At 40.4% G+C, this 27530-nt stretch overlaps 1 protein-coding gene across 4 annotated transcripts in view; it reads left to right on the forward strand.

The window, feature by feature from the left end:
• The window catches only part of NR3C2 (nuclear receptor subfamily 3 group C member 2), a 358647-nt gene that overhangs the window by 275190 nt on the left and 55927 nt on the right, over window positions 1-27530 (forward strand). For all 4 annotated transcript variants that reach the window (XM_058721206.1, XM_058721208.1, XM_058721205.1 and 1 more), the window contains exons 5-6: window positions 4997-5344; window positions 7068-7212. In XM_058721206.1, the coding sequence (XP_058577189.1) occupies window positions 4997-5344; window positions 7068-7212 (493 nt within the window). The remainder of the gene's footprint in view (window positions 1-4996; window positions 5345-7067; window positions 7213-27530) is intronic.

A 27530-nucleotide genomic window follows, 5' to 3' on the forward strand; every position in this document is an offset into this window, starting at 1 on the left:
GCGCCCCCAGAGATATTTTTTAAAACACTGTCTTCAAGTTCTTTAACCACTCAAGGAGTACTTATAAACAGTTGAAATGCACTTTTTTATTATCCATTGAGAAGCTAATCATTTATTCCTAAAGCCGTGTAGGCACATTGCCCCTGGATGGTTGCCCCACTCCCATTAGTATGTACTGCCTTGGGAACAATATGTGCTCTTTTTCCTGTTAGTACCAGTTAGAGAGGTCCTGCTGCAAAACTATTAAACCTATAGAATGGTGACATTCCTTCCTTTGGTTCTATGACACAGAAATACTCGATTGTCCCCCTAACTCTCTGAGCATGTCTTCTCTGGCAGTAGGAAAGCAAAGAGAAGCCACGCAAACAAAGAGGATGAGGAGGATAGGGCAAACGGGAGCAAGGCGAGGGTGGCAAGAGAGAAGAGAGAGGAATGGGTGGGTACTGTTACTGTCCTGTGGCTTCAAACCAGAAATTATATTTGGCCCGTGAACAGAAAAGACATGTTTTTGTATAACCTCAGTCTATTCTCTCTAATGTTTACTGCCAAGACCTAAAACTTCAAGACATTTCTAAAATGACAGAATTCTCACTTTAAATTTCTCCAGTGAAATGTCATGATTGAAAAAATCTCATACTAGTCTTTTATTCTACCCCAGAAGGGGCAGGGGGAAGGCTGTCCTAATTACCCATTTCTTGAACTAAAATATCTTTAATTGAACATACTTGAGAAAGATCACGATGAAAGTAACATGAACCATGGGAGAGTCCCATCCCACCATCTTACTGTGAGGTGCAAAAATGAAATCATTCCTATCCAGCCATCATTCTTCCACACCAGTAGTTTGTCAAAAAGTATGTTACTGGTCCTGTCCACCTTGGGACATAGAGTAAACCACAAAGGAAGACCTGCCATGCCATGTCTCAAGGCCTTTGTGAATCGTGAGATCTCAATGGGAATTCTTCACACTTTTTATAAGGTTCCACCAGATGCGCCCTGCTTGCTGTTCTGCATTTTGGTCAAGATAGGAAGCAGGGCCTCCCCACTGCACAGCTTCTGTGGGGGGGAGGGGGGGGGAACAATCGTGGAGAGCCTGTAGAGTTCTGGCCTCCAGCAGTGCCGGGAAAAAGTAGCTGCCCAAATGTTGCTGGTAATTAAGGACTTGGCAGCTGAGGGCAGCCAGGAAGCACATACTAGTTACTGTAACATCCACGTAGAATGAGTGAAACTCCTTTAGGTCCAAGTGGGACTGGGACATGTTTAAATTCACATTAATGTACCCCTCCATGCACCCTTCCCCCCCCCCCCCCCCCCCCACACACACAGCTGTTGCTGGCACTTAAGAAATGAAGTGTGGCTGTGGCCACCTGGGAGCATGGGTCCCCAAGCCCGATGCCCATTAACTCCATGTTAATTTAGGTGGTTTGTAGGCAGTGCTAAGACCCCCAATTTATGTTCACTGATGCTTTGGATAATGGAAACATGCTTATTAAGGATCTTTGGCAAAAGATTTTCCTGTGTAATTAGCAAACATCTTAATTATACACTTGGATTTGAAGCTGTGGCTAATCTTAAAGTATAAAAATAATGCAAATTAGATAAAGAAAGAAGGATTAGAAAGGAAACCATATAGCATAACTCCATTAATAGAGTATAATAATTTATTAAAGTTTCTCAAAATGTGAATTTGAAATAAATTCAGCATTTATTAAGTACCCATAAGCATAATGGAAAGGATGTTTTAGGAATGTGTAAGACACTATTACCAACTTTTAGGAACTTTCATTTTAGAATATAACACGTGTTAGAAGAGCAGCATAAACTTTCCAAACACTTTAGAAAGGCTACTTCGAGTAATATAAGTATAACTAATTATGTATCTCCCCGTGCTTTTAGAAAAGATATTGGATGGATACACATGGCTGCAAAATCTACATACTGAAGATATTTATTACCTTGAGCTGTTTAAATAAATATAGATTATTACTCAGTTCCAAGCGTGTCCCACATATATTCCCAAAATCATAGGCTAAAGTTAAGTGTAACTGAAATACCAAACATAATGTTGATAATCTCTTCAATAGGTTATGCTACAAGCCATAGCCTTGTGGATAAGTGCTAGAGAAAATGTTCGTGATATTTTATAGCGTTGACCTTAAGTCAGCCATGAGAATAAACACAGCAGTATAGACCTAAGGCCAAAAAGAAATATGATTTTTACAATTAATTTGCAAGCAAATATCACTTTTAATAAAATTTGAAACTATAACCCTTGGGTGTTGCTAGTCAATCAAATTACAGTTATCATCAGATGTAGTCTTATAAAGAAGGAGGACATTTTAATGAACTGGAATATTTTTACTATTTGAAGAATTATGGAAAGAATGGAAGTAACACTGAAATATTACTTCAGGTGTCAGCAATAACTTTCAACATGTTTTTATTTTTCTTATCCATTTAGCCCTCTGTGACATAGGAGAGGGGAGCCTTATCGTCTCCATTTCTCCTTGAGGCTTAGAGAAAAGTTTATGTGACCCAGGCAGTTCCCAAGTATCTATTTTCCCCAAATAATCAGTATGCTATCGATGAAGCACTTTGCTGATTTTTTTTCTTGGTTGGTGGCTCACTCATTTGTTTGTCAGAAGCATCTTAGTTACATACCGTAAGTTTAGCACTACTGTGCAGTACTTGCCGACAGCTTCCCATTAGCACATGTGAATATGATACATTTGCTTTTCATTAAAACAATTCCAAACATCAGATTTTTTCTGCCAGAAATCTTTTATTGATGGAGGTAGTCTGTAAAGAAATGAAACGATTTGAAATGACTGCTTTAAAATTGTTTTGCTAATTTTAAAACTCCTTAAAATATAGGAATTATATCTTTTAAGCCCAGTTCCAGTATTTAATAGATGTGTGGCAGGTAGATCTATTGTTGGCCAGTGACTTGTCGTTCATCTAAATTGGTAAGTGTTTCTGTGATGAATGTGGTAAAGATGAATGGCCATGATTGTAATCATGAATGGTTATTTCTAAAATCAAGCTAATTAGTGTGGCATATTTCTACTCTACATTAAACGTGTATGCTAGAAGTCCCTCACGTGTTTGAACTAAGTAGAGTTTTGAAATTCTTCAGTGAAATTGAAAACCTTACAGGGGCGCCTTACAGGATGGCTCAGTCGATTGAGCGTCATACTTTGGCTCAGGTCATGATCTCACAGTTTGTGGGTTTGAGCCCTGCGTCAGGCTCTGTGTTGAAAGCATGGAGCCTGGAGCCTGCTTTGGATTATGTGTGTCCCTCTTTCTCTCTCTGCCCCTGCCCCTCTCGCACTCTGTCTCTCTCTCAAAAATAATAAACAAAAATAAAATAAAGAAACCTTACAATTGCAAAGAAGTTATCACTGTAGCTCTAAGCTCAATTTGGCATTTCTAAGCTTTCTTTTCTTTTTATCCTTTAAGTCATACATAAGGGGGCACCTGGGTGGCTCAGTTGGTTAAACATCCGACTTCGGCTCAGGTCATGATCTCACGGTCTGTGGGTTCGAGTCCCATGTCAGGCTCTGTGCTGACAGCTCAGAGCCTGGAGCCTGCTACAGATCCTGTGTCTCCCTCTCTCTCTGCCCCTCCCCTGCTCCCCTGCCCCTCCCCTGTCTCTCTTTGTCTCAAAAAACAAACAAACAAACAAACAAACAGTTATCTGTCTACCCATTGACCCCACACACCTGCCATCCAAAACCCAACCTCCCATCTACCTTCCAGTCTCCCTTACATTTCCCCATTCTTTCATTTCTCGTCTATTTTAAGTGCCCTTGAGAAAAATGAGAAAGAAAAGCTGTTTCTGTTAAAATTAATACTTACTGATCCTTTGGTTTTAATTAAAATGACCACATTATATTTATTGTCCAAAATATGGCACTTGTAAGAATAAACAGGGCATTATTGGTAATCTTGCTGGGAAAACCAGCATAAACCAGGACTGTTCTGGGTAAATCAGAACATAATGTCACTCGTACATAATAAGTTCTCCTAAAAATCTGAAGTGGGATTCTAATATCGTAGTATGATATTTCTTAGTTGGATTATATGATATGTGAATTGTTGATTTGTATTCAAAATATAGAGTGGGTCAGATTTTTAAATATTGTATATGTGTGCGTTGATGTAACTTAAACATGGTTTTTTTTTCAGCATTAATTCCTATACATGTAGTTAGCTTAGTAGTTAGCTCTCCAATTTGAAATCATCTAGATACTTAATTTATTCCATCTTGTTGCCTTGCTTTGGGGTTGATTGCTCTCCCATTAATTCAGTGGAAATCTATAAATCACTTTCTCCAGGTATAGCATTCACCAGCATGCCACGGGGGCTGTAAACGAGGAGGAACACCCAGTCTTTGTGTTTCAGTGGTTCACAGTGTAACTGGGGATTAGGGCTAGCAGAATTTATGCTAAATAACCGCATAAGCCAGCGATGACACATGGACCAGAACAGGAAGAGTAAGTGGTAGAGAAGTACAGGAACTAGTAAAGGGGCCAGCAGAGCTAATTAGAGGGAGCAGAGACTGCATTAGAATAAGACCCATTCTAGCATGTGTTGGCAACCTGGTGGAGAATAGGCGGGAGTTATTGGTTTATATAAGATTTAATGGAGACATATGTAACTTATTAGCATAGGAAGTAATTTTACCTTCCTCTGAACGCTCATCTCTATCATGTGTTAGCTGTGTGCTCTTAGACCTACCTATTTCTTAACCCTTCTGGCCTGTTTCCTCATTATAAAATAAGAAACTTAATGGTGCCTACTCATAAAATTGTTAAATTGGTTAATTAATATAAAACATTCAGGACTGTGCCAGATATTAGAAAATCACTGAGAAGGCTCTATTTCTGTTACTGTGACAAGACATCTAAGTCAATGTTTAATTGTAACTTACCTCATGTAAGGTATCCCAATCCTAATTTAAATTTGCCCTTATTATTTACAATTTCTTTTACAGCTCGAAAGTCAAAGAAGTTGGGCAAGTTAAAAGGTATTCACGAGGAGCAGTCACAGCAGCAGCCCCCGCCCCCTCCCCCACCCCCCCAGAGCCCCGAGGAGGGGACAACGTACATAGCTCCTGCAAAAGAGCCCTCCGTCAACTCAGCGCTGGTTCCTCAGCTGTCCACAATCTCACGAGCGCTCACGCCTACCCCTGTTGCGATCCTTGAAAACATCGAGCCTGAGATCGTGTATGCAGGCTACGACAACTCAAAACCAGACACAGCCGAAAACCTACTCTCCACTCTAAACCGCTTAGCAGGCAAACAGATGATCCAAGTCGTGAAGTGGGCAAAGGTACTTCCAGGTAGGCATGCCTCTCCTTTCAAGGTCTGCATCCTGAAGAAGAGAAGTCAGGGCAACACATTTCACCATCTCCCCAAGAGTGCAGTTGGAGTTAGCTTTCTGTCAGGTCCTCATAACCAAATTTTGTAATCGCTACCAAACTAATCAAGTGTGTAGGGAAAAATCTGTCAATGTGCTCATTTCTCCTGAGCTGTTAGGGCTAAGGGTTCTGTTGTTAATCTACGTTTCTTGTGCTGGTGATTGAAATAGGACATTTCCACCTCGAATTATCGATAAGGTGAAATACAGTCTGTTTGTGAAAATGCAAGGTGAGCCCATTATTAGCAGCTCATAACCAGGGCTAATCTGAGCATAGACCAGTAAACCATGACCTATCAAGTAAGTTGTAGGAGATCCTGAAAGACTGTTCTTTCTGAAAATATCATCTTGCCTCCAGCACCCTTTAAATTGTCCTTGAAATTCCTACTGTAGTCACTTTTTATGCTATAGAATTTTATTAATAAAGTCCTTCTTAATCTACAGAAACATCACTTAGAATTGTTATCACATTGTCCCAGTTCGTTAATCAAAGCGGTTTCTTCGGGCGCCTGGGGGGCTCTTTCTGTTGAGCATTTGACTGGATTTTGGCTCAGGTCATGATCTCACGGTCATGACATTAAACCCTGTGTCAGACTCCGCACTGGGCATGGATCCTGGTTAAGATTCTCTCTCTTCCTCTCTCTCTGCCCCTCTTTTCCACTCGCACTCTCTCTGTCTCCATAATAATAATAATAATAATAATAATGTAATTTATAAGCAATTTCTTGGATTACCTATGGTCAGCCAAGAGGCATAAGAAAAAAGATTGGGGAAAGCTCTGATGATTGGGTCTGTGAAGAGGAACATGCCCTGGTGAAACTCTGCAAACAGAAGAATACCATGATGTCCCTGGGAATACAGGGGGTGAGAAAAGGAACAAAAGATGGGCTGATGTAAGCCCAGAAATGAAGACTGTAAGAGAGGAGGACAGATGCCAAAGACACTTACTCTACTTTATACCTTTGTTGAAGTCCAGTATTCTCCCAGACGAGGGGAAACAAGGAATAGTACTTTTTCAACCACTGCAAATTCACAAAAGTTAACTATAGATATGTAGGAGTTGACAGTTATTAAAATAGTCTTTATTTGAATGTTAATGTGAATAGGATGAAGCAAGTTTTACAAGTTAACACAAATTCTTTCAGTCTAACCAAAGGTTTTACCCACAGTGAAGCTGTCTGAACTCCCTGGTTTTGTTTGTTCTGGCAGTTCACCCTCATTGAAAGTTTAGGGTGAATTTAAAATGAAATGTTGGAGAGTCTGGGTGGCTCAGTAGGTTAAGCATCCAACTCTTGATTTCGGCTCAGGTCATGATCTCACGGTTCATGAGATTGAGCCCAAGTGGGGCTCTGCACTGACAGGGAGGAACCTACTTGTGATTCTGTCTCTCTCTGCCCCTCCCCTGCTCGCACACACATGCGTGCATGCGCGTGCTCTCTCTCTCTCTCTCTCTCTCTCTCAATAAATAAACTTAAAATAAGACGTTAAACAGGGCCATGCCCATGGTGGGTGCTCCTTAAATGGCTATTGAATTGATCTGAGTCTGTTAGAGAAAGGTGACTATTTGGGGTTGCCTTAAGAAGCGTCTTCCTGGAATGTACTTAAATGCTAAGTGTATTTCTGTGATTAATTGTTCTGTTCTTCAGGATTCAAAAACTTGCCTCTTGAGGACCAAATTACCCTAATCCAGTATTCTTGGATGTGTCTATCATCATTTGCCTTGAGCTGGAGATCGTACAAACATACAAACAGCCAATTTCTCTATTTTGCGCCAGACCTAGTCTTTAATGAGTAAGTACCTATTAATTAGCCTTCATAAAATAACCTGCAGAGTTATTTGTTATGCTTTTTTTTTTATGATTTCTAAACATAAATCATATGTATATTTGTGAAAGAATCCACTGACACTAGCATTTTTAAGAGTAGAAAATCTATCATTTAAGAATTTAAAAATTGCTTTTTGCAAAATTATAATGCACATGTCTGAGTATATATAAATCAGTTTATATAGATCTCATATAATATGTGGGAATTGTCCCAAAAGAAAGATGATCCAGTTGGCTCTAAAAACTTGACTGGTACAAAGCCACGATTAATAGAAAACAGTCTCTTTTGGTATCTACTCCAGTTGAGAAGACTATCTAATTTCTAGGAAATGTGAATGTATGAAGTGTCAATTTTTATATGCATTCGTACAGTGGTTCTTTTGTTAACAGTGTACAGCTGCTCAATGTGTTTTCATGACAATCATAATTATCCTTCTTTGCAATCATAAAAGAAGCCGAAATGTTGTTCTGTAGTGAAACGTTTTTAGTTTTATGACGCATTTTAAAAGATCAAAAGAACTGTAAGAGATATTTCTTTGGCCATGAATTCCTTCCTATGTTACGTTTACATTTCAATGCCGTTCTCATTCCGCGTTAGCACATTTTGCATATGTTTGTTTCCAGCAGTGCTTCTTTGTAATTGTTGGGTCAAGAAATACCTAAAATAAAAAGGAACATTTGAATTATGATAGTAACCACATCGGTATTCTAACAGATGGCTCTGTCTAGAGATAGGAAAATAGGGGGTTCTGGTAAGGAAGGAAGCGCATAAGAAATAGGTTGGTGATGCAAAAGATTGATAGTGGACACATAGTGCCGAGATATCTAAATGGTACCAGAGCAGCTTACCTAGGAAGTCCAGTTCACTCAAGTATGGCATGTCACCAAGACCATTTCATCCCAGTATAAATTGGGAACATCCACCGTTGGTTCCCAAGGTGACCCTCCTTTTGGTGATTAGTCAGAAAGAATACTTCTACTGCACATAATTTTTCACCAAAAGAGTGAAGCAAGGCTAAACAACCGACATGCACATTTTCATTTACTTGTGTTCCTCATTAATCAGCTGATATTATTATATAGCAAGGCTTTTTTTTTTTTAATATGGTCTATAAACCAAAAGAAAAACACATTAAGGGAGGTCATTGCTTTAAATTTTTTTTTACTATTTATTTTTGAGAAAGAGAGACAGAGTGTGAGTGGGGAGGGGCAGAGAGAGGGGGAGACACAGAATCCAAAGCAGGCTTCCGGCTCTGAGCTGTCAGCACAGAGCTTGACATGGGACTTGAACTCATAAACCGCGAGATCATGACCTGAGCCGAACTCAGGGGCTTAACCAACTGAGCCACCCAGGCATCCCAGAAGGTCCTTGCTTTAAATGGAAGTGTGGGTAAATAAGAATTGCTACTCGGGCCATCCAGCATGTCTCCATTTGACTTTAACAGGAGTTTTAAATGATCCGTTCAGTCCTATTTAGCACATCTATTAGAAGTTTTTCTCATAAAATACATACAACTTAAAATTTTTCCATTTTAATCATTTTTAAGTGTATAGTTCCGTGGCGTTAATTACATTCACAGGGTTGTGCGACCATCGCCGCTGTCCGTCTCCAGGACTTTCATCATCCCAGACAGAAACTTTCAACCCATTAAACAGTAACTCCACAGTCTTCCCTCCCCCAAACACCTCATAACCTCTAGCCTATGAGTTTGCCTCTTCTAGGTGTTCCCTATAAGTAGGGTCATACAGTATGTATCTCCTTTTGTGTCTAGCTTATTTCCCTTAAGACTCATGTTATCAAGGGTCACTCTTATTGTAGCATGTACCAGAATTTCATTTTATGGCTATTATTCCATTATATATAGAATCAGTCCTCATTGTTTGTAGATTCTGTATTTGGGAACTGACCTTCTGACTACATTTCTTTGTAACCCCAAAGTCCATACTCAGAGCACTCCCATAGTCCTTCGTAGATGTGCCCAGAGCAGCAATAAATTAGAGTTGCCCAGCGTGTACATTTCAGCTGAGACTCTCTGCCTTTTTGTTTCAGCCCTCTTACTGTGAACAAGTGGCCTTTTCATGGTCTACTTAGTACCATGTGGGATTTTTTTTTTGCATTTTTGTGCTGTCTTTTGGTGATTTCATTGTTTAAAATGATCTCTAAGCATAGTGCTAAAGTGCTATCTAGTGTTCCTAAAGCAAGATGGCTATGATGTGCCTTAGGGAAAAAAAATACAGGTCTTAGATAAGCTTCTCTTAGGCATGAGTTATAGTGCTGTTGGCTGTAAGTTCAGTGTTATGAATCATATGTATATATATGTGTGTGTGTATATATATGTGTATATATGTGTGCATATATATATAATAATAATAATATATATATATATTAATAAGGTGTGCTTAAACAGAAATGCACATAAAACAGGATTATATATAAATTGGTTGATAAAGGTGACCAGTGGCTCTCGAGAACCTATTACCCTTAGGAGGAGCAGTTCAGTAGTCACTCATTCAGTATTTGCAACTTTATAGACTATAACTGCCTTATTTATTTTTACCAAATAGAGAACATTGACCACAATTTTATTTATCCATTCATCTGTTGATGGACACGTGGGTTGTTTATACCTTTGGCTATTGTGAATATTGCTACTATAAACATTTGTGTATAAGTATCTGTTTGAGTCCCTGCTTTCATTTCTTTTGGGTATATACCTAGGAGTGGAATCTCTGGAGCATATTGTAATTCTGTGTTAAACTTTTGAGGAGGTGCACCCAGGTGGCTCCATCAGTTGGGCGGCCGACTCTTGATCTCACCTTAGGTCATGATCTCATGGTTTGTGAGACAGAATCCCTCACTGGGTTCTGCGCTGATGGAGCGGGGTCTGCTTGGGATTATCTCTCTCCTCTTTCTCTGCCCCTCCCCCACTAGCTCTCGCTCTGTCACAAAATAAATAAATAAACATTAAAAAGTAAAAAAAACAAAACAAAACAAAACCTTTTGAGGAAACACCATACTGTTTTCCACAGCAGTTGTAGTGTTTATATTCCCACCAGCAATGTAACAAGAGTTCCAATTTCACCACATCCTTGCTAACACTTATTTTCTGTTTTTGGGTTATTATTTTTTTTTTAATAGCCATACTATTAGGTATAAAATGTCTTGGGGTGGGATTTTTTTTGAAATATATTGACATATAACATTGAGTAAAGGTAAGGTGTACCTGTTGATTTGATACATTTATATATTGTAATATGATTGCCCTTGTAGCCGTCTTAGTACCTCTATCAAGGCACATAATTCTTTTCTTTCTTTTGGTAGGGGTAACTAAGATCTAGTCCATTTGCAAGGTTGAGGATTATAATATAATATTTTATACATTCACTATACTGTACACTAAACCTGCAGAACTTAGTTATCTACTAGTTGCGGGTTTATACCCTTAAAACGGCATCTCTCCTGTTCCCTCCCCCTCACCGCCCCTGTAACCACTATTGTACTCTCTGTTTTTACAAGTGAGCCTTTTTTAGATTACACATATAAGTGATATCATACAGCATTTGTCTTTCTCTGACTTATTTCTTAGTAGTTGTGAAGTTGTATCTCATTGTGGTTTTGCTTTGCATTTCCCTAATGACTAATGATGTTGGGCCTCGGTTCATAAGCTTATTGGCCATTTGTAGATCTTCTTTGGAGAAATGTCTATTCAAGTCCTCTTGGTCATTTTTAATTGGGTTGTTTGTCTTTGTGTTCTTGAGTTGTAGAAGCCTTTATGTTTTCTGGATATTAAACTCTTCTCAGAGATACAATTTGTATATTTTTCCCATTCTGTGGGTTGTCTTTTCACTCTTCATAGTACCCCTTTAAAATTAGAGTTTTTAATTTTAATGAAGTGCAATTTATCTTTGTTTTCTTTTATTGCCTATGCGTATGGTGTATTCTGTTAATTTGTAATAGTACACACATGTCCAAGTGTACAGATTCTGAAAAAAGTACAGAATTGTAAGAATCCTTTTTAACAAATGAGATTTAGGGGAAAGCAGCTTATATTTTAAATCTAAATTAATGTAATTAAAGCATTTGGGAAATAAATAAGAAACCCAAAAAGTCAAGACAAAATGGAAACACAAATATTGCTTTCCAATGTTATAAACAGTTACATGTTATTATATAATTATTAGACTGAAAATTTTGTCCCTGTTCTCCAAACTTTGACCTCAGCCCCAACCTAGAGTTCTCTAGTTTTCTCTCAACTACAGAGCAGGGGAGGCCTGTGTTTTTCAAAGTTGAGAAGGGGGAGAAGTGCCTCTCAGAAAACATTCGGAAATGACATACAGCCTTTTGATGAGATCACGCCAACAAAAAGAGCTTGGTGAGTGACTCTGTCATAGAACCTGTGTTTTTTTCGGGAGACTACTAGGTTAGAAAGAATGGCCTGCAACTAAAGTCTGAATGCACACTCCTGCTTCATCCTACATTCATTCAGGGAATACTTACTAACTGCCGCCCATGTTCTGAGTGGTGTTTCTCAAATAGGGAAAATACATGTATATAGTCCACGTCTCGTGGAACAGACAGTCTAATCAGGTAGACAGATAATTGACCTGAGAATCCTCAAATTCCAATTCCAAGTATTGAAAGGGAAAGTACTTTAAGGGCAGTTAATGGGAGGTATTGATCTAGTCAGGAAAGCCTTCCCTGGGATTGATTAAAGTAGTGTGAACCAGGTGTAGGGAGTCCAGGAGGAGGGAAGCTGACCTAGACTGAGGGACCAGCATGTGCAAAGCCAGTGGCAGGAAGGAACTCAATTCAGAACAGTGTGATGATGGGACATAGAGGGAAATGCAAGGATGTGAAAGGCAGAATCAACAGGAATCACTGGTGGTCACATTCAGGTAGAGAATGGAAGGGAGGAAGTAGTGGGTGTCGGGGATGACCTCCAGGCCTTCACCTTCAGTGCCAGGTAGGATTTGGTGTCATTCCCTGGAATACGGGAGCAAAGGTGGAGGACCAGACTTTGGAGGGGAAGAGGTAGGGCGTGTTGTATGAGGCCAGTTTTGAACATAAGATTGAATTGCCTTCCAATTATTCAAGAAGAGATACCAAATAAGCAGTTATTATAGACATCTGAAGCCTAAAGAGAGGAGCCAGCTGAAGATACAAATTTTGAATTCATTTTAGAGGCAGTGGTTAAAGGAAGCAAGACAGGGAAGTGCTACACATCACAGATCCCAAGAAAAGTGAGGGCTTCAAGAGAGACAGTATGGCTACTAACGTTAGATGCCATGTGATCTGAGTGAACTGGAGAAGTGAACCACAAAATTGGAAGCACGTGTCACTGGTCACCTGCCAACACTTTGCACATTCATGTCTGCTGAACGTGTCCCTATACTTCCCTCAGCCAGTTCCTGTACTGCCATACCCTTCCAGCAAGTGAAGTAAGGCACTGGCATTTTGTGTAAGGGAGTAATATACGCCATTCAGCTGAGGCTAGAATGCTGTGATGTGATCCCACCTTGCTCTCCCACTCACTGTTTTAGGCTACCTCTCACCTGCACTGGCAGCTCTTTTTCAGGTATCTGTATCCCCACTTTGTTTCACTGGTACCTCCTCAATGAAATCACGAACTTTGTCTTAATTGGTTTTTAATTTCCAGCACCTGGCATAGGCCTAGTGTCCAAGGCAAAGGAGGAACTCTATAAATATTTGCCAAATAAATGAATTATTGAACAAATGAACCAAACAATCTATTTATTAATCAGTCTGGAAGACACTTTCTAAGTTATCATTGCTAATTATGAGGATGACATTTATGATAAAGAAGTATGATAGGGGGTGCAGTTTTCATGAACAGAGGCTTTGCTACGTTTAAAATGGTGAACAAAATTTTAAGGTTGATCCTTTGTGTTTGCCTTCACCTGTGAAACAGATCTGAAAGTTACCAGAGATCTTATCTTCAGCTGTGTACTGGCTTTATTGGAGTTGGAAGAAAGGTGGGGAGCAAGGAATAATTAAGGAAAACATTCTTTCCAATATTTTTTTATTAAACATTGGGGTGAAGATAGGAGTTAATACTTTAAATTAGCATAGAACTTTTCTTATTATAAATGCAAAACTTTTCAAATATGTATTAAATGATTAATTATTCAATTGTACCTTGAAACAGCTCATCATATATTGCTACAGATAGCTGCAAGTATTCAAATTTCTTATCAATTCAGTACACATATTAAAACTCCCATTTAAGCCTGTAATGAAATTTCTTCCAATTTTTTTTTTTTTTTAATTTCTGAAAGGCAGATTTAGTGTTACCACTATGTTTTAAGTCGTGGCCAGTATTTTAGAATTAAAAGTATATTTAAAAGGATGCTTGCCTCCCTCTCTCTCTCTGCTCCTCCCCCGTTTATGCTCTGTCTCTCTCTGTCTCAAAAATAAATAAAAATGTTAAAAAAAAAAAATTAAAAAAAAAAAAACTATATAAAGGGGCGCCTGGGTGGCTCAGTCGGTTAAGCGTCCGACTTCAGCTCAGGTCACGATCTCACGGTCTGTGAGTTTGAGCCCCGCGTCGGGCTCTGGGCTGATGGCTCAGAGCCTGGAGCCTGCTTCCGATTCTGTGTCTCCCTCTCTCTCTGCCCCTCCCCTGTTTATGCTCTGTCTCTCTCTGTCTCAAAAATAAATAAAAACGTTAAAAAAAAAAATTAAAAAAAATAAATAAAAGGATGCTTGCATTCCCTCAAGTGGTAGCCCAACAAGAAATGTTTTTTGAATGATCTTTGACTGTGGTTCTGAACCATTTATGTACGTATATATGTATGTATGTACGTACGTATGTATGTATTTTTGGTTCAGAGACTGTTGGTAGGAGCAAGAGTTTAAGTCTGGGTACCACTTTCTGGACCTTTCCGAGTGAGGGCCCTGAGTATGCCAGACAGATGCATTAGCCTCAGTTCCTTAGTGATGGAAGATGAACCCCCGCCACTCCCGCACCCCGGCTGTGTGATGGCAGTACCAGGAGGGAAGTACAAACTCAGTTATCAGTCATTGTCTGTTTCATGGAGTGCTGCCTGTCCCTGCTGTATCCCCAGGGGGGCCACTGTGCTGCCATAGTCCAGTTGTCCTTAGTGAGGGGCCCTCCCCAGTGCTCTCAAGGACCCTCTGCACCTAAGGTCCTAAAGCTCTAATAGGCCTGGCTCATACCCCGGCCGTGTGTTCCAAGGCCGTGTCATTATTGTTAGGGTGTCTTCATGAAGGCAGGCACAGATGGAGTTAGAACATGGCATGCCCCACCCACACCTCCCAAGGCATCATGGTCAGTATTCCTGAGCCACTCGAGGTGGATTCTGTGCCTGGACCCTTGCTCCAGCTGAGAGCCAGTGATGGATGAGGGACAGGAGTTCTGGTGAGAGGAGCCAGGGAAGTGGGGTGAGCCTGGATAAGCTTCCCCTTTACTGGCTGCATTTGCTTTTCCTCCTCTCTCCCCAGTGGCTCTTCCCTCTTCTGTTCCCCTTCTGCTGCTTTCAGACAGGATTTCTTACTTCCCCTGTGCTCACTGGGGCACTGTTCTGTGTAGTTTCCAGTATCTGACCTCCACCCTTTCCCTTTTCCTTCCACTCCCTCTCCCCTCCCTCCTCCTCCTTCTGCTCCCCCCTCCTTCCTTCCTCCCTCTCCATCTCCTTCTCTTTCTGTGCCTGTCTTACACACACACACACACACACACACACACACACACACACACAGGCATGCCTTCCTCCTGTCTGAAAAACCAGCAGCCTTCTGAGATTTTCTCTATTTGGAAATCTCCATTTGGTCAGTATGAGGAAATAAACTTTGAAAGAAGAAAAAGTGTGCCTTATCTTTCCCTCGGACCCTGTGGAAACCAGGCCCTGTCCTGCCAGTTTGAGGGCCAGAGTCTGCAGCAGAATGGTGTGGCCATTTTGTGTGTTGGACGGGAGTTGAAGCTCCCCCTTTCCATGGTGCTTGCACTGCCCTTCCCCCCATGGTTCCCACCACTCCCTGCTGTTTGCACCTGGCCCTCTTCACTCAGGAGTCTGACACTCCTAAATAGAGAAAAACAATGTCACAAGTCAGCAAATGGTGAATCCTCGTCTACAAGGTGCAGAAACATGACAGAATGGAATTACCTTTCTTTTGCGTAAAGTTCAGGTGTGGAAGACACTGTCCCACCTGAAGGTGACTAGGCAGAGGGAAGTCTAGGGGAAGGTACAGTGAAACCTGAGGAGATCTTATAAGCTACAAATGAGAGATAATCATCTAGTCCTATATGGGAGCAGAGGAAAGGTAGGTACAGAACTCAAAACAAGGGGTATTTCTTCCCTTCTTTTTTTTTTTTTTGATTCTTTTAAAAACAGCTTTTCCTCCCCATAATCAACCTACCACAGTGATAGGAGGTAAAGTCGGAGCAAAGAGTTACTTGCAGACATTTCCAGAAAAGGAGTTTAGAGGAGAGAAGTTCTTAAATAAATGGGTAACCACTATGGATGCTCCTGCTGAGTTCCTGCTCATCAAAGAAAGTTCCCAAGGTGAACACGTAGGGGCCGGGGACCACGCTCACCTGAGAAGGGTGAGAACACTGAAGAGTCCTATAAGGACTGGCACCATAGGTAGACTTTCTAACTCACTCCTCGACACGTCTTCTTTTTCCCCAAACCCTGCCTTTCATTTTGGACTGCTCTTGGGTGAAGGAGATATGTGATATTTATTCAGTCCATTTAGCAAATATTTCCTGAGTGACTTCAATACACCAAGCACTGTTCTGGGCACTGGAACAACAGGGAACAAATGGAATTCACACTCTAATGGTAGGTGGGTGGGGTGGTGGAAAACATGGAGGCAGCATGAAGAAGTCCCACCTGCTGTGTCCCCATGGCTCAGGTGGCATACCATCATCCTTGTAAACAACCACGAAAAAGTGGTATTTAAAATGATAAGGTGCAGTTTGGATTCTCTCAGAGGATGTACTAGCACCCTTGATTAGCCACATTGACCTCCTGGTGGTGCTTTAAAGGATCTAAGTCCACTCTTGACTCAGGCCCCCTTTATACACGCTATTTGCTCTGTGCAGGAGGATGGTCCTTTCTCACCTTCTTGTCTTAGCTCAAATATTTCTTATTCAGAAGTCCGACCACCAGATCTAGGGAGACTCCTGTAGTCAGTCCCTCCCCCATTATATCACACATTTATTTTCTTTGTAGTAGGTCTCCTGCCTGCATGATATAGACTCAGGGAGGGAAGGCCTGTTTGGTTTATCTTTGCATACCCAGCACCTAGAATACTGTCTGGCATTAGTAAGTGCTTGATAAACTAATTAATTTTAAAATGCTATTTTCAGCATTATTCCCTGCTGCTTCTTTGCATAAATGCTGTGTGAACCAAATTAACCTTTCTCTTCTCTTAGTCCTATCTTTCCACTGCCGTGCCTTTGCTAACATTTTCCGTTTCTCTCCCTCAAGCCCAACCCAAAGGATGCCTCCTCTCTAATGACTTCTCTTCCCTTCAAAATCAGAAGGGACTTTTTCCCCCAAAACCTTTTTTTTCTTTTCTTTTCTTTTTCTTTTTTTTTTTTTTAATGTTCATTTTTTTGAGAGAGAGCATGTGTGCACAAGCAGGGGAAGGGCAGAGAAAGAGAAGAGGACAGAGGATCCAAAGCGGGCTCTGTGCTGACAGTAGAGAGCCCCATACAGGGCTCAGACTCGTGAACCACAAGATCATGACCTGAGCTAAAGTTGGTCTTGGGCCAACTGAGCCACCCAGGCACCCTAAAAACCTTTTATCTATATTACTTTCTTCTGTATCAGTTGTTTGCTGCTTTTTGTGTTTTATATACATTTTCACTCCAGATACACTGTAAATTTCTAGAGCACAGAAAGTATACTTGAAAAAATTTTCCTTAATGTCTAGCAAAATGCTTTTTACATAATTGGCACTTGGTGGCTATTTTTGGTTTGTTAATAAGTACTCTTTCTAGCACAAGCATCAGATGCAAGATCCCTGATACAGGTTTACTCTGCAGTGCTCTTAGGGCTTGGCGTGTGAACTTCATGAAAAGGATTCATTTTTGTAGGGTTCTTTCAAATTTTACTTCAGGAACATTGTTATATATTAATATTTCTTACATGTTGCTTCTTGTAGCGTACCTGAGAAATTTCCTGATAGTTAATGAAACTGGGAAATTTCCAGTTTAGTATGAAATTAAAACAAAAGAAACTGCAAAGAGAATGCACTGTTTAAGCCATACGGAATCATACAGAGACTGCACAGAGTAATAATGATGCAAGAAACATGTCTAAGCTTTAATCTGAATAACTAGAGGGAGCGGTTTTTTATTTTGAATAAAAGTCAGAAACAGTTTAATATGACATGTTATCTGTAAAAGGCTTAGTTAGTGTGGCTAATGCTAGCATGTTGCTTTTTATTTCAATCAACATGCCCAAGGACTTTGGTCTCTCCAGCTAAAAATATTCCTCCTTTCAATAGAAAATAAAACCACTAGAGTGAATTTATTTTTTAAAAAATTTAATTTCAATGCAGTGATTATTATTGCAGGATTGGGGCAGGTGGTGAGGAATGGCTTAGTCAGTTACAAAACAAAGGAGAGCACTAGGCTTCCTCCCTTGACACAGGTCATCCTGTGACAGAGGACGTCTGTGTCATCCTCAGACACAGATGGTGTCTTTGATCATGCTCCTCTAGGTTGTAGGAAGAGAACACTTGAATGTGTCTTGATATACAAAGTATTCACTGAACTTGCATCTCTAAACAGTTCTAGAACCAAAACCGAGCCACATAATTATCCATTTTTATCGTATCGTACATGACAGATGATTTGGTTTTAATCCCTCACTTCCACCTATGAACCCTAAGCAAATTAATAGAGTTGTGTACTTGGAGGGCTCTGAAGAGGTTAATTTTTGAGGGGTGGTTCTGGGATTGATACTTTTCTGAAAAAACTAGTAGGGAAGGAAAAGAAAAAAGAGACGGCCATAGTTGGTGACCTTCAGCCTTCTTAGTAAAGCTCATCTGTGTTTCTGTAGTAGGCGTACTGCCCCAGACAGGGTCCACATTTACAGATGTGGCGACCATCGTTTAAAGGCCCATCATCTGTGCTTCCCCCACCTTGAAATGACCACTGTCTCAATAGAATCAGAGGAATTATTAGTAGATAAACTCCTAATTTCCTTTTTGCTACAGGTATAATGCCACTCTCTGTCTCAGTCACCTTGGGCTGCTGTAACAAAAATGCCACAGGTTGGGTGGCTTAAACAGCAGGCATTCATTTCTCACAGTTCTGGAAGCTGAAAGTCTGAGATCAGGGTACCTGTATGGTCATGTTCTATGAAGGCCTTCTTCCTGGCTTGCAGATGAGGCCTTCTAATTTTTTTTTTAACGTTTATTTATTTTTGAGACGGAGAGAGACAGAGCATGAACAGGGGAGGGGCAGAGAGAGAGGGAGACACAGAATCTGAAACAGGCTCCAGGCTCTGAGCTGTCAGCACAGAGCCCGACGTGGGGCTTGTACTCACGGACCGTGAGATCATGACCTGAGCCGAAGTTGGACGCTTAACTGACCGAGCCACCCAGGCGCCCCACAGATGGTGCCTTCTTACTGTCTCCTCATGTGGTGCAAAGAAAAAGCTCTGGGGTCTCTGTTGCTGCTTCTGCTGCTGCTTTTTTCTTCTTCTCCCCCTCGTCCTCCTCGTCCTCCTCGTCCTCCTCGTCCTCCTCGTCCTCCTCGTCCTCCTCGTCCTCCTCGTCCTCCTCGTCCTCTCCTCCCACCACATCTTGGGGACTGTGCTCATCTAAACCTGTTTACTCCCCAAAGGCTCACCTTGTACTGTCATCACCTTGGTAAGGTTTAGGACTTCAACATAGGAATTTGGGGAGTGGGGGGGACACACATTCAGTCTGTAGTATCTCCATTTACATGCATACTATGTAGGGTACAAAGGCAGTTAATAGTCAAGTGGTTTAGAGGGGAAATTTGAAGGATGATGAGCTGGTGCTTTTAGAGCTTTTGTTTATATAAGTTATAGCTATTGGTATTTACCCGTATTAGAAATTAAAACAGGGGCACCTGGGTGGCTCAGTCAATTAAGTATCCAGCTCTTGGTTTCAGCTCAGGTCATGATCTCAGAGTTTGTGAGTTCAAGCCCCACCTTGTTAGCATAGGGCCTTGCTTGGGATTCTCTCTCTCCCTCTCTCTCTGCCCCTCCCCACCTTGTGCTCACTGCCCCCCCCCCCCCCGTCTCCGTCTCTCGCTCTCTCTCTCAAAATAAATAAATAAGGGGCGCCTGGGTGGCGCAGTGGTTAAGCGTTCGACTTCAGCCAGGTCACGATCTCGCGGTCCGTGAGTTTGAGCCCCGCGTCGGGCTCTGGGCTGATGGCTCGGAGCCTGGAGCCTGTTTCCGATTCTGTGTCTCCCTCTCTCTCTGCCCCTCCCCCGTTCATGCTCTGTCTCTCTCTGTCCCAAAAATAAATAAAAAAAAAAAAGTTGAAAAAAAATAAATAAATAAAATTTTTAAAATAAATTTAAAAAAGGAAGGACAATATAAGTGAATATCCTAACCACTTCCCCTAAAGTGAAATTTAAATCTCTTAATTGTTTAGCTAAAAAAAAATGATTAACAAAGACTTGGATTTCATGAGTTATTAATAAATATGGAGAATACCTACAATATGCAAAGCACCACCATGGCTGTTGTAAGGACAGAGTTTCCATTCTCTGGAATATTTTATGGTGTGGTTTGTGAATTAAGACCTAGACATATGTGTAGTGGCCCAACAGGACGAAGACCACATGACAAGTGACAAGTTTTATTTAAGAGGGGTGTTCCTGGGTGCTCCAGGAGTTTAAAGTGAAGGTGATTCTCCTGGGCTGAAGTGATCAAAGAAAGCTGCCTAGTGGGACTGTATAATTTTAAAACCTGAGTCGGCCTCCAAAGGAGGGTGAGAATTTGGATGGGCACAGTGAAGACAACGCTTTACGGTCCACAGGTGAGGAACTGTAGCTGAGCAGGAAAGGGGGTGAGTCTCTGAAGTTCACAGCTGAAGTTCTCCAACTGCTCATAGGTCAGGAAGAGCTGTGGACTCACACTTCAGAATGGAGGGGTCTCTTGGGGCGCCTGGGTGGCTCAGTCGGTTAAGCGTCTGACTTCAGCTCAGGTCGCGATCTCACGGTTCGTGAGTTCGAGCCCCGCGTCGGGCTCTGGGCTGATGGCTCAGAGCCTGGAGCCTGTTTCCGATTCTGTGTCTCCCTCTCTCTCTGCCCCTCCCCCGTTCATGCTCTGTCTCTCTCTGTCCCAAAAATAAATAAACGTTAAAAAAAAATTTTTTTTATAAAAAAAAAAAAAGAATGGAGGGGGCTCTTTCCCACTCTCCTTTTCATCTCGTTAGTTCTGATTTCCCCCATCTCCTTCCCTCCGCAGCTTTTTGTTTTTGTGTGTCTTGTCTCGTCCCTCCACTTCTGCGTGACCGTTGCTTCTTCCAATTTTTCTCTTCCTCTTTTTCTCCTCTGTCTTCGTCCCCCTGTGGCTCTCCAGCCCTTCACTGCGTCTCATCTATCAAATAAAAATATTACATCCCGATGTCAGCTTAGTATTTAAGTTGAGACATAATTGACATGTAACATTGTATTAGTTTCATGTACAACATGATTTGATATTTGCACATATTGCAAACGATCACCACAGTAAGTCTAGTTAACATCTGTCACCATAGTTAATGCAGGTTTTTTTCTTGTGATGAGAATTTTTTTTTTAATTTTCTTGAATGTTTTATTTATTTTTGAGAGAGATAGCATGAGTGGGGGTGGGGCAGAGAGAGAGAGGGAGACACAGAATGTGAAGCAGGCTCCAGGCCCTGAGCTGTCAGCACAGAGCATGATATAGAGCTTGAACCCACAAACCCTGAGATCATGACCTGAGCTGAAGTCAGACACTTAACCGACTGAGGCAGCCGTCCAGGCACCCCATCTTGTGATGAGAATTTTTAAGATCTACCTTCTGAGCAATTTTCAAGTTCTGAAACGAGATGTGTTCAGGTTTTCATACACCTTTGCAGGGGGAAGAAAAACAGAAAGAACAAAGTTGCTGTTTCACTTCAATATGACCTTTCTTGCTCTCTTCTTTGGAGTGGTAACCCAAACTGGGAAGCTTTTTCACTCACGTTCCACCCATCCTGGTCTTGGTCTTAGTCTTAAAATCATTGAAATTGTTCCAGAAGCTACTCGAAGAAGTGACTTTGCTTTTCTGATTTTTATTATATTTTATATCCTTCCTGACCACTATCCTTTGTACTTGTTGCAGAAAAACACTGCTGTCAACTGGCTGCCCGGCCCCACCCCCAGCCCTTTGTGCTGAGCAGTAGTGAGGGAGGGGTTCGAATCACAGTCTCTTACCAGGTTGTGAGGCCCAGTGTCTGGCTGGGAATGGGGTCCTGCCTGCTTTTGAAGCATCGGCCTCTACCCTCCATGCTCTGGTAGATGAACCCAAAAACTCCCCCCAAAATCATTTGTCATTAAAGACTGCATGGCCATTTTGTTCTGATTAGAGAATGTTCGGAAGTTCATAGAATTTCAGAGTATAAGGGAAGGTTAGGAACATCAGCTGTACTCAGCTATCTTGACTAGCAGTTTTCTGCAAGTGGGTAAAGAAGATGAGAAATATTTAGGCTGTGCTTTGAATAAGCGTTGTGTTCATGTCACTTCTTGCACATGTGTAGTATGGTTTCAGTGTTGCTGTTTTACAGAGGAAACAGATGTCACTATGGGCATAGTGGCCTGGTAGTGTTATACTCACTTCACCCAGTCATGAATGATGCAGTTGTTCATAATGTCCTGAACAAAATCTGCTTTGTGACAGATGTTCAGAATAATAAGAAAGGACACGTGGCTAATGTCTAATAAATTAATTGAGTTGAACATCATCTTTTTTTATTAGTATTTAGGCAGATGACTTACCAGCTTTTAGAAAGATTCAAACTCTAAAACAAAAAAACCTTTCTTCCAAAACTATGGCACCCGAAAACATTTTATAGGACCCAGTTTGATTAATGAATTGAGTAGTGTCTGTGGTAACAGTCTCTGGGGGTTCGGCTGTTTTCTTCTTGCACAGTAAGACTTTGCAGGTAGAAAGAGGAGTCCGCGGTCCTGTCATGCGAGCACAGTTGCTTTCTGCCTTCTGCAGCCCCACTCTCACCACGCGCGCACTGGCGGGCACCTCTGTGTGAGCCACACTCTGCTGTTACCTTGGAAGCCTAACTGAACACCTGGGCTTTATCGGAGTAAATGTCCTTCCTTATAACCTGGGCCAGGTCTGTAGCTAGAATAATGTGACTTTGGCTTCAAGAAGACCATGACTCCATAAGTTGCGACTTAATACAAATCTTTTATTGTACTAGGAAAAGTGCTTTGCTGTCACCCTTTACCCACACAATAGTCTAGCCACACTCCTGAATTCAGCAATGAACTTTGTTGACATTCTTGAAATTCAGTGGTTATCAAGGAGGAATCTAGCCTTTTTACGGCTCCTTTTCACAAGTGAGGAAACTGTGGTCGTTTATTGAAATTAAGCCGTGTCTTTAAGTCTGTACCTAAAGTGTCCCGGTTTGAGGCAGTAATAGCTCACTGAAGGTTTTCTGTCTTCTGTTGGAACATCTGTGGTCTGCATATCATTAAATCTGCAGAAATTTAGTCTTAAAGTCTACATCCTACAAAAGTGAGACTTTGATAATTTTTTTAAAAATCCTTTACCAGAGAATATTGGTTTTTTGTATCCTTTCTATGTGTCGAGCAATTGAGGTGTTAAATCTTAACATGGTTTGCATTTTATTAAGTGCTCATGAGGCTCTAAGCATGCTATTGGGTATTTTAACCTTAATATAGCAGGTAAGAGGAAATTTTCACAGTGGGTTATAGCTTCCTGTTTTCTTTCCTGTACCACAAATATGTGTCCTTGTACCAAAAGAAATTGTGCTATGTAAGTATTTTAAAACCTAAGGTACAAAGAGTGTTTTACAAAAAACTGTACCTAAAATATATGGTGAAAAGAATTTTTTTCATGATTTCTAGGACTATCAGTAGCAAATTATGGTCATGTAGCCAAGCCCTTTCTCAGTTTTTAGATTGTCAAATATGATTTGATCTGTGTAACATCTACTGAAGTCAGTGGCCATTTGTGATGCTTAGGTTCAAGGGTACTTCTAGAAAAACACATCCCTTCTGGAACGTCACTTAAGGTGACAAACAAAACACTGAGTTAGCTTTTAACTCTTACTAGAGTTGGCCGTGTACAATTAATAGAGAATTGATGAATGTCATAAAGACCACTGGGATACCACTCTCTGGCTCACTAGTCCAGAAAAGCAACATTCTCCAGCAATTCCTAGACGAAAGTGACTGAGTTCTGCCCTGGCTGTAAATAAGTAACGTAAATACTATAACAGACATCAGAACTGCAGCTAGCCTAATGGTCCTTTTATGGATACATCTTGTTCATCGGTTAAGGAAAAATCTGGTAAGACTATGAAAAAAAATGTATATCATACACTGGAATGATTTGGATCTTCAAATTGAGTTCATTTTTATTTTAATTAAGGTTGAGGGGGGAACCTGTTTCTGCATGTTATTTTTTAGGGAAATAACAAGCCTAAGACAGGGACCATCTGTTAACACTGACCACTTAACACGATGTTACATTTATTTGGACATAATAATGTGGTTTGCAGCATCAGATGTAAGGTCTGGTCTTTCAGATCGGCTGTGATTGTGCGTGCACCACACCACTGAAATTATTTCACTCTCTGTGTAAGACTGACAGTATTACAATGTAATACACACACACATTCCTAGGGGCAACTTACAGAAGTAAGAACAATGTTAGCAAACTTGCTTGTGAAGTCTTGAGGCTCCAGGGAGCCTGGCCCTGAATGAGCCTTGCTGGGTGTTGTTGGTATCTATATTTTACGAGCAACTCACAGTGTGTGAAATCCATTGGATTTACCTGTTCTCAGTGGCTACCAGATATTTATTTAGCACTGGCGTAATTTGGGATCTACACACATACAAAAATCAACCACAGATGATTATCCAGAAGAATACGTGCCTTCGAAGTGATGAGAGTTGCCTGTTGCTTAATCCATGGGCTAACGTGAAAAGTTCATTTTTGTAGCTCCTTACTAAATAAAGTGATGCTTGACACCCCTGAAAGGTATTTAGGTGACCAGGGTACACTTTAGTGCAATATTGCTAAAGAATTGTAAGTTAAAAAATGTCACTGTACCTTTCATAGACTCCTGTAGTTGAAAGAGCTGGGGACCTTTTATGCTTTGGCACTTATAAAACCAGCCAATGTGAAGGGATTATGTTTATTAAATGTAAATTCTTGGAAAGAGAAAAGAGTGATAAAGGTAGTTGTATTTTCCCTTCTCCCTCAGGGTACCAGAACTACAACAGACAGACCTTTGAGGAAGTGTTTCTGACTGACTTTCTGAAATTATGGTTTATTAAAGAATTTTTACTCTTACTGCTTTTAAAAAACATTTAGCACAGCCTGCAGTAAAAGTATATACAGTAAGACTAAAAATCCATCAAGACACAAAAAGGTGAAAGGCAAGTAGCAGAAACCGAGAAGAAAAGAGATTATTTTATATATTATAAAAGAAGAAGAATGAATGAAAAGCCCGAACCCTAAGAGAAGCTACTTAATTAAATGCACATCCTAGTTTCTTAATCTCAATCAAAGTACAGCAGATAGGATCATGGGCTGCAGAGAAGCCTTTTTGTTTCTAATAGAAATATTTTCAATTGTGATAAAAATACTCATAACATAAAATTTACCAACATAACCCTTTTTAACTCTATAGTTCACTAATGTTAAGTATATTCACACATTAGGTAAATAAGTCCTCGTTCCTTCCTTCCTCAAGCCCCTGGGAATAGCCGTTCTACGTTCTGTTCCTGTGAGTTTGACTGCTCCACATACCTTATATCAGTGGAATCACACAGTATTTGACTTTCTGTGACTGGCTTATTTACCTAACAGAATATCATCGAGGTTCATTCATGTTGTAGCATCTGTCAGAATATCCTTCCTTTTTAAGGCTGAGTAATATTCCATTATATGGAAATAGCACATTCTGTTTATCCATTCATCTGTCTAGGGACACTTGGACTGCTTCCACATTTTGGGTATTATGAATAATGCTGCTGTGAACACGGGTGTACAAATGTCTCTTTGAGACCTTGCTTTAAATTTCTGCAAAGATTCTTTAAGTAGAAGTTAGCTTGTGTTCTGTCTGTAGATAGCCACAGCATGAGAAGTCACAGGAGACATTCGGGCTAATACTTAGAGCTCCTGAATTCTGCAGATGCCCATAGTTTGGAATGTTTTGTAGCTTGCGCTTATCAAATATTTACCTGTAACAGAACAGAAGATAAATATGATTCCAGGATTGCATTTAGTTTGGGTCAGTAATTTCCCAAATCAACTGCCTCCAGATAGACCTCCAGATAACTGAATGACTAAGCTTTTCATATACTTTTTTAGTAGTGTCTTGGTAAACCGATACTTGAATACCAAAACAAGAGTGTTCCTTAATGGCCAGTGGCCAATAGGTTCAAAGGACTATCCTCATAATGTAAAATAAGGCAATACTGTTAACATAATAATGGCAAGAAGGCATGGGTCCTATAGACACAAAAGTTGTTTCGATTATTTACTAAATTAAAAGCAGGCAACTGGCATATGAATCATTTAAATTGTGAATGTCTTTAATACTCTGATTATAATGGGACTTTTTCTAATTCCCACTGTTATCATGAAAGTGAATTCCATTTTCAACCTCAAATTCTCTCAAAAAGCCAGGAAAAAAATATTTTCTAACTCTTGAATTATTCACTTTTGTTCCAAGTTATTAATCAGGTTTGGAGACATTAGATTATTTTAATATTTTAAAACTATTTCCAAATGACCATATGATTTTATGGACGTTCTAAGAGAGAACCAGATGAAGTTATAGCTCTGAATAAAATTGGTTTCTTAGTTTGAGAAAATTACAAGTTTGCAAAACTATTGAAATATTTCTTTTATCTTTTTGAAGTGTTTTTTAAAAAATATTTTAGTACTATTATTCTTGTCGATTTTATCCCAAGGTCTTTGGAATCGGAACAGGGTCTCTATGCCCATTTTGGTTATTGTATTTATTTATCCAAAAATAGAGTTCATTCTGTTCTGCAAATGAGATGTTTATAAACGGATGACATGTGCCCACTGTGGAGAAGGCTGTCAGTTACTCAGTCCTGACATTCACTTTAGTACAAGGATGTTGCCGACATCAGTAATCTCTTACTGCCTTTATATTGGTTCAGTGTTCAAGGGTGACTTTTGCATTTACTTTTATGTTTTAGGAGCATTATACAAATTTTGTCTTTTCCCCAAAGTTGCTCATGTATTTTTACATTACTGAAAATGAGGTAAGATTATAAAATGAATAAAAGCACGTAGCAAAGAGTATTTCTGTGAAGTAATATTGTAAAATTAATACCAATATCATGCCAAAAAGATTGTCCTTGTTTCAGCTTCTGTGGATGTACATTTCTGTGCATTTAATCTAATTGTGCAAAAATGATGTGCTGTAAAATGTGTTTTCAAGATGGCCTATTTTCTTGAGATTTCAAGCTATATTGAGTACCTGGTACTCTTCATTTGGAGAACTCAATTTCATGCAGTGGAAACAGCAGCGGCATTTGTAAACACAAAATCTTCCCACATAATGGAGGGCAAAGGGTAAACAAATGAGCGTATGTAATAACAAAACATATGAGGTACCAAATATCTCTTCATAGTTGTGAAGAGATGCTCTGGAGAAAACAGCTAAAAACTGTTGGGCCACTGGCAAGTGCGGAGAGAGATAAACGGCCTGAGTTTGAGATGGAAAACCTGGGGTTGGCTCCGGGCTGCATCGTGTACCTGCATTTCCTTATCATGAGCATGAGATCATTCTTCACAGGGCATCGTGAGAATTGGCAAGAATAAGTTTAGCCTTGGTGTACAGTAGGCAGCCCATGCATGATAGCTACGAAGACCACGGAGGTTATTCAGGTAATAATAATACCTCAAGAAGGAGTTAAGGAGATGCTGTTCAGACTGAAAGGCAAAAAAATAAAAATAAAAATAAATGCTTTCTTTAGGTGTGCACACATTGATCTTCTAATCTGTCTTCTGGTAGAATCTGAGGTCTCTCTTTAACCTTAAATCTGTGCATGGATG

The sequence above is a fragment of the Neofelis nebulosa genome, chromosome 3 (genome assembly GCF_028018385.1).
Source record: "Neofelis nebulosa isolate mNeoNeb1 chromosome 3, mNeoNeb1.pri, whole genome shotgun sequence".
Taxonomy (NCBI): domain Eukaryota; kingdom Metazoa; phylum Chordata; class Mammalia; order Carnivora; family Felidae; genus Neofelis; species Neofelis nebulosa.